Source organism: Drosophila innubila (genome assembly GCF_004354385.1).
Source record: "Drosophila innubila isolate TH190305 chromosome 2R unlocalized genomic scaffold, UK_Dinn_1.0 1_C_2R, whole genome shotgun sequence".
In the NCBI taxonomy this organism is placed as follows: domain Eukaryota; kingdom Metazoa; phylum Arthropoda; class Insecta; order Diptera; family Drosophilidae; genus Drosophila; species Drosophila innubila.
In genome coordinates this window covers 10,069,239-10,077,529 of record NW_022995374.1, presented here as the reverse complement: position 1 = coordinate 10,077,529, position 8,291 = coordinate 10,069,239, and the positions used below count along the sequence as shown (strand labels likewise).

At 37.4% G+C, this 8,291-nt stretch overlaps 1 protein-coding gene across 1 annotated transcript; it reads left to right on the top strand.

The window, feature by feature from the left end:
- The first annotated feature begins 5,297 nt into the window (after window positions 1–5,297).
- LOC117783861 (trichohyalin-like) lies at window positions 5,298–7,620 on the top strand. The gene is made up of 2 exons (XM_034621415.1): window positions 5,298–6,253; window positions 6,317–7,620. Exons 1-2 carry the CDS (start codon window positions 5,560–5,562, stop codon window positions 7,534–7,536), a joined length of 1,914 nt encoding a protein of 637 aa, XP_034477306.1. The 5' UTR covers window positions 5,298–5,559; the 3' UTR covers window positions 7,537–7,620.
- Window positions 7,621–8,291: the final 671 nt, after the last annotated feature.

Genomic DNA, 8,291 nt, shown 5'->3' with positions numbered 1-8,291 from the left:
CAAGGCGATTTTCCGGCTTGGCTGGTTGTTATTCTGAGTTTGCAAATCTTTTTTGGCCTGCAACAAATTCCGTCATTTGCATTTATTTTTCATCTTCTCTCACTCTCTTTCTGCCGAGAGGCGAAATAGAGATTTCTTTTTGAAGTTGTATGGGAAAATATTTGGCACATTGCTTAAATTATTTTTGCTGCTCTTTTATTTGCTATTTTTCTATTTGAATGCAACAAAAACTTGGCAAGAGAACTTGTCGACGGGCGTCTAAGTGAATTTGTTTGTTGTCCAAGCTGCCAACTGTGCGAAAAGGAGGCAGATTATATATATATATATATATATATATAGAGAGAGAGAGAAGGAAATGAGAATGGCAGACGCTGACCATGCACTTGGCAACGAACCAAACGGCAGCAAAAGCGACATTACAGGACCTCAATGTGAACTTTCGTTTGCTCTTCTCAGCTTGGGATTTTGGGATTCGCATTGATTGCTAGATGCCCTATTATCCTTAAGTGCTTATCATAATTTCTGCAGTTTCTCCTGTCCATGGGCTCCTCAAATCATTTATTTCTCAGCGAACCTTACGCATAAGTCGCTTTAGCGCCTATTCCCTAGAGTCTGACAGGTCAAATGGATTTACTAGCGCCATCCTGGAGCAACCGGAACGTGCAAGCATCAGTTGAAAGTAGTGCCAGGCAGGAAGTAGCCAGAGCAAGAGTCAAATGTCCACACTTGATGCGATGCCACATTTTTATACAGTTCCGCTTGAAAGGGCCTTTAAGTTTTATCCGTCCGACATTTACGTGTTTGCGATTCCGTGTGTTTGTCATCCGAGAAACCATCCGTTGTTAAAAATGGTTTCACTTTACCCGGATTACACTAACAACAACAATCTGAACATTCAATTGATCATTGTTGCCTTCAGCTATTTGCCAATACTGCATTTATATTCCATATTTGTATACCGTATACCCATTAAAATAAGTGACGAGGGTATCTAAGACTTGACAGTATTTTAATACTTAAATAATATTCATGTATGAAATATTAAAACAATGTATACAAGCACTTATATCCCTCGTACAGGAAACCTGTTGGTCGAATCCTGAAATTCGAAACATTCACATGTGTTTTTTTATTAGACTTCTGTCGACTTTTCAGTTGCTGATTGCGTGTGAGAGATTTAATTACCACGGGAGGAAATGATATATTGATTGCCGTAACGAAGGAATTTTATAAATAAAATTTCCTGAAAATATAAAATGTTTTTCTTTAAAATTTGTTATTAAAAATACAGGTTTTTATGTAAGCAAATGTTTTTTTTTCGTCGCTTAGTAGATAGAAATATAATTTATCTTCGATTTTTATGACCCAACCAAATTGTATTTTAGCATGTGTTAGACTTGGCTAAAACTAAAACGTTTAGTGAACTAAACTATTTGAAGTCAGCTTTGGCTTAAATAAATATGAGCGTGTAATTATGTAATTTTTCAAGCTTTTTAATACTTAAGACGTCACAGCATAGTGCTTGGATCAAGCGGACAAGGGTCAGGGGTCAGAGGTCAGTGTTGTACTTGTATTTTGTTTACTGCTTGTTCCATAAGTGCTTTTTAAGCTGTCTAAATAATCGATGATATTATTTATGCCCAAGTTTTAAAATATTTTTTGTGTCGTTTGTGAATTTGTTGTTGCCAACGAGCAGAAATCACAAACGAGAGAACGACGACAAATTCCTCGGGGAGAAGTTTGTGGGCAGAAAATAAAGAAATGCTGTATTGACATGATAAACTAAATTGATTTTCTCAAATTTTATTTTTGGTCTTTTGCTGTTTTTTATTGACAATGTGTAGGAGTTTCCGTTGAGTATTGTATGAATATATACAAACTTATAATCTGGATTTATCAACTATTAGATCAGATAGATTATACTGTAAGCATAACACAAGGTATATTCAAAGTCTGGTATGTGCTGAGAGTGATAGTGTTGTCCTTTTTTGACATTCGACATACAAAGTTTATTAAATTGTCTTGAACGCTACTTCATCCTGTTGTTCAATTGTTGTTTACCTTTCACCTAAGGAAAATCTGCTGCTTCTGCATTACGGCTGGTCAGCTGCTCGAGAGCACATAAAGCGCATAAAATTAAATAAAAATCAAATAAGAAATCCTTTTAAGCTCGCATCGCTTCTTGCTTCTTGCTTTTCGCCACTTTAGAGACTTTTGCCGATGCAGCAACTTACTGAAGAAAAAAGAAAAGCAAATAAAGAAAAACAGCACAAATTTGCTCAAGATTTTTCAGACTACACAAAACCACCTACTTAGTTTTTTCCCCTTTATTTTCAAGTTATCTTTTCCATACCTTTTTTTGTTGTGCCCGTCTCATTCTATGCTGAGCGATGCTTTGCTTTTGTTATTTATGTTGTTTGTGCTACTGTTTTGAAGCTTTGTCTGCTTTAGTTAAACTTTGGAATATTATCGGTCGAAACCTTTTTGCGCACGCGACAGACATAAAGCGGATTAAATATGTAATTGAAACACTAGTTGTTTATTTGCAGAGTTCGTTAAATATGTCTGCAACATATTTGCTTGCACTTTTTATGTTACATGGAAAGCGCATTTTTCACCACATTTTCGACTCGTGTTACGCGCTTTGATTTTCTTTTTTGTCTTACCTCTTTTTTCCGCAATTTCCATTAGTCCGTAAATTTTTGATAAACTTGGCAATGGTTTTTTTGGTTTGTTATTCAGTTTCTCAGCTAACTGCTTAATGCAATTTCGTGTACATTTTTAATGCAAGAGACGAAAGTTTTATCAGTTCGAAAGTAGGAATAAATATCCAAAGGCGAAATTTAATATCTACCAAATTCGATCTTGTGATTTCGCACTATTTAAATCTTCACTGTTTTCGTTATTTTCAATAGTCGAATTCAGTTTTATTAAGGTTTTAACTACGAACAGAGACTCACCCAAAAAAAAATCTTTCAATGGCGCACATCGCGGATACGTAATTTTTCGCATTTATCTTCATTTTTGGCATTGTTTTCTTACTCGCTCCATGGGCTTTTATGCTGCCTTTTTTACGCATTTTCCGTTAATGTACGTTGCGGTTGTTTACGATGCCAAGCCACCTTTACCCTCGTGCCCTTATGTGCTACCCTTCTTCACTGATCTGCTTTCCGTTTCCGTTCACACATACACGTACACAACACAATGTCACCCGCTGTCTTTTCTGAGTGCCTGCTCAAAGCAGAAAATTGTAGTTTATATTCTGAACACAAAAAAAAAATGATTGCCTAGGAGATTCCCTGTACTTCAAACATAAGAAGTTAAGACTTAATAATTTACATTAATAATTACATTAATTTAATTTGAGTAAATTTACTTTTTAAATGTGATGCACATGTTTAGCTTAAATAGTTTATGATAAGTGTTAAAATTGGTGTCATTGTGCTAACTAATTTCAGACATGCCCATTTGTGCATTCTATAGTAAATGGTATTTAATAAATTCCTTATTTATTTCGTGTAGCACGTGTCTCGGCCATTTAAATATATGCTTTTTAGGACGTAAAATATTTGCCATGCCAAAGAATTCGGGTTCTTATTTTCAATTTAAAAAATGCAAATACGTATAAGCAGATTATGCTGATGAGCAGCAGCTTAGTAATGCTTAATAAACTGTACTTGCTCACACATGGTCATATGCATATGTACACTGTAAGAATTCTAATGTGAATACAATTTAATTTCCTGCTGTTACAGAATTTGTAGTATGGATTATGGGATTAAAATACTTTTATGACTAATAAATTCAATACCATAAATTAAGCTTCCCTCTTTCATTGTTCAAACATTACTTAATACTGATTCGGTATTTGTTTAAGTTGTTTTTTGTCTGTTTTCTGTTGCCTTGAATGCTTTTTGGATTTGGGCATACAGTGTTTTTTTCACATTTTAACATTTTCTACTGGTAATCGACATACATATATAGTACGTATGAGAAACAATCTGATGTTTAAACAGCTGCCAAAGTCAATGGCAAACTTTTGCTGTCTGCGGTTGTTGATTCTGTCTCTAGTTGTTGTTAATATTTCATATCGATAAATAATTCATATATTTGGCGTGTGAGCAGGACACAAATACACATACATCTGTGTTTGTTGTCAATGCCACGGCATATTGAACCACATATAAACGCATTAAAATAAATCCGCAAAAGTCCTGTCACACACATATACACACAGAGGACGTCAATGACACACACATACCACAAACAGAGTCAAGCGACATATGACCGCATTTCAAATTAGCACACACCAAAGCACTTTCGCACACACAGTCAACAACACCCATATTCTCCCTTTTACACACACAAATTTATATGCATGTGTATTTTGTATTTAAAGCCCCTTCGCCGAGTCAAAAAATGCCGCCACAAGTAGCATAAATACAAATATATATAATGCAATATAATAAACGTCAGAAGCAGTAAAAAAATACCCAGTCAACTGAATGGTGAAATCTTTTCCAAGCCAACATTCTTGCCCAGACACACACACATAAAGCGAAAGGGATAGAGGGAGACAAAGATAGAAAGAGCGAGAAGGTCAGATAGACTGTAGGGAGTGTATGGTAATGTCATTTGGTGTTGATAACCCTTTTTAAGTTTTTGGCTTACATCGCATTGAAGGCGAACATCGCAGGAAGCTGAAATTTATATTTAGCTTTAATCCAATTTGGCTAATAAGATACTGTCAGTCAAAGCCATTATTCAAAGTTAAAAATTTGTTTTCTTTATTCAGCATTTGTTATACTCTCACTAAATCGGATATATTTAAATTTATTTTTGTTAATTTATTTATACATATTTAACCAAAACTCTTTTTGAGAGATATACACATGTTAAAGAAACTTCATTAATATGAATATTTATGTATTTAATTAGCATAATCTGTTAGCTTATCACTTTCAGTTAACTTTCAGAGAAATGAAATTAACCAACAACGACAGGCTAAACCGCAGCAGCTAATTTAATTTGGTTAACGTGGGTGATAATTTTCCAAGGAAACAGAGTCTGCTCATTAAGCCCTTTGTCCTCTTCAGCTAGTTGTTAAGTTTTTAAGTCAGTAAGAATTGGAGAATGTCACACATAAAAAAAATAAAAATAAATTATAAATAGCTAAAGATTATCACAGTCGACTTTTCTTTTTAAGTTACAAAATGTGAGTAATGTGAGTAAAATAAGTAGTCTGCCATTGACATACTATTACACCTTACATATAGGTGTAGATTTATACTATTTAAACGAATCACAAATAAATACTTAATATTCCGATATCAATTCAACTCAAATAAGTGATACAATTTCGGGCATTCACAAATAGCTTGAAGACTATAACATAAGTAAAAGTTATTCGAAAACCATACCATACCAAACAAAAACAGACTTTATATATAAAAGATAATCCTCGATAAGTCTTGTATTGCACCACCAGGACACACAAGGTTCCTGAAGCACCGCAGGGTCCTGCCTGTGGTTGTGAGTGCCAAGCGCTTTAATGACATTATGTACAGATCCACAATGGGTCTTAAGCGAGACAAGCTGGCTGCATCAGAAGAGGACGAACGGTATTTGCAATACCTCAAAGATGGTAACGATGCGCTTGTCAAGTGTTTCAAGAACATTGGCACTCAATCCCTGGACGACGAGAAGAAAGCGAAGCTTGATCTTGAACTTAAGGAAGCTGAAATCAGAGAAAAACAAGTCCGACTGGAGGATGAACGTGTACGCAAGGAACGCATAATGCGGGCTAATCGCATATTGGAAAACTTAAAGTCTGGTCAACTTGCCCTGCACCATGCATTAGTCGAAAGTGAAACGATCCATCAACGCAAATATAACGAAGCTGTCAATCGGGAGATCGCCGAGGATGCGAAACGCCAGGAACGTCTTGACGCCATACAGTGTCCTGAAACATTGATTCCAGTTTCAAGTCTCACTGAGGAAGAGCTGAAAGCTCAAGAGCGGGCAAAAGCAATCGCAGTTCGGTCTAATTTCCTAAAGGATATCGAGGAGAGACGCCAGCGGAAATTAGTGGAAAGGGAACAGGAGATATTCGACGGCATTGTTGAGCGGGAGCAGTATAAATGCCTCCACGAAGAAGAACTAAAGGCTGCCAAAAAGGTGGTTGAGAAAAAACAAGAATTTTGCCGTCGTGCATACCGAGAATCTCTTAAAGAAAAGGCCAAGATAGCAGAATGTAAGTTAAGAGTTAATATTGATTGGTTCTCTTGGTTATTATGTTTAATAAACTTTTCATTAGATGAGAATATCTGTGATCAGATTGACGATAGAGTTATCTGCGTGGATGTGACAAGGCGTCGTAACCTGGACAAACGCTATAATACAGAATATAAGGCGATGCAAGAGAAATTAGTACGTGATCGGGAAACTCTCGCAGTGCAAATCTGTCGGGTGCAACAGGAAACCAAGCGAAGGGATCAGGAACGTGATGATCAAAATGTTGATCGCTATAATGTTGAAGTGGAGATAGACGAGACACGTCGACAATGTCAGATAGAGGAGTTGGCCAGGCAACGACGTGCCTACCAGTTGGTGGAACAAAGACTAGTCAAGGAGAAGGAACAGCGAGAGGCGGAGATTCGTCGCTTTCAGATTGCTGGACGACTCAAGTCTCAGGAGGCAAACAAACGCTTTTATATCAGCCAAAAGAGACGTAAGGATAAAGCAACTGCTGATCTTCGTGACATACTGCACGGCCAGCGGGATGAGTTCCTAGAAAAGCGTCGAGAGGAGCAGATGCGTATGTCCGCTTGCCAAGTAAATCCCTACCTACAGGAGGATCTCAATTTCATCAATGATGCAGCCAGATCGGTTCAAAAGGCACGAGAGGAAGGGCGACCCATTTACCCCATTGCCAAGGCTGTCGAGACCTATCGACGTAAGAATCAATTGGAAGTGGAGCCGGAGAGTCATCTGGTGCGTCGCAGCAAGATTCGTGACTATTGTTGGCCAGGATACCACTCCAAGGCCGATTTGGCCTATAGGCAGTACGAGCATCGGGATAAGTGTCGGCAAAAACAAGAGTTTGATCGTCATCAAATATTTGCCAATTGTATAAAAATTACCAAAATGGCTGCCGAGGAACAACCTTATAAGCCATGTGTTCCTTCCTGTCCCGTCAAGTGCTTCCAGCACCGTGGCATGCCTCCCATTGAAATCGTTGACTCCTTCGATGTGTGTAGAGATGTTTGCTACGAGGATGAACCTCCAATTGGTCCATGTCCCAGCCATATGCAGGTTCATAAGTCTTGTAAAAACGATTCACCGAACCAGTTGCAACAAAATGAGCCAAACATGGAATGCCCTAATGCAAGAATATCATTGAGTAGTGAGCGTATATCGGATAATGCAGCCCGAGATCATCCATTCATTCAAGTTCTATCAAAGCCGAGTGTCTCACTTAGACCTTCTGAGACATATCGCATTTCTCGCTCTGATCGAACTCGCACATGGCGTTAAGCTGGAAAATTGTTCTTCAGTTGGAATGAGAATTATTATTTCATATGTTCAAGATATTATAAAAATATATGCTAGTCAAAATAAGTATATATTCTAATACACTAGCATTTTAATATAACTCAATTTCACTTCCTCGCAAATCATTTATTACAAAGTCTTTTACTTGGACTCTTTGTTTATTTTTATTGGAATTCATATTGCAATCGTGTAATTCAAACAAAAGTAGCTTGAAATACTCATACTGTTTGTTTTCTTCCGCAATTTAATACAAATGCTCAGACAAATCCACGTTTTTGTGTCAACAAAAACCTCATTTTCCTCTATTGCCTCAAAGAACTCAGTGGGAAAAACCAAAAGTGAAATAAGGAAGCAAGGATTCAAGTGTCTGGCGTCTGGCACTGCTGACTGTTACTGTGACATCAACAGCTTTGGATGGTTGCATGTGTCATTTTGTGGGGAGTGCAAATTAGCGTGGATTGCGCACTTTGCCGAAGCGACAACGAGAACGAGTACGAGAACGTGGAATCTGAATGGGATTGAGAATGTGGAGAAAGGGAAATGCTAAGAAGTAAGTGGAGGGAAATCGGCCAAGCAAACAGAGGCAGAGAGAGGAGAGTGTGTGGATGAAAACACTTGATTCATGATGCTCCAGGTGTGGCATTAGCAGCTGTTGACATACATCTCATCTGGCAGCGTACAACATGTCGTATAAGTATTTTAATTAAGCATCAAGGGCCGCACAAAAACATTTCCTC

Bases quoted from the DNA above. Each gene is read 5' to 3' on its own strand.
- LOC117783861 (XM_034621415.1), top strand. From the start codon at position 5,560: ATGTACAGATCCACAATGGGTCTTAAGCGAGACAAGCTGGCTGCATCA. The intron at 6,254-6,316 runs GTAAGTTAAGAG...ACTTTTCATTAG, and splicing joins AAAGGCCAAGATAGCAGAAT to ATGAGAATATCTGTGATCAG.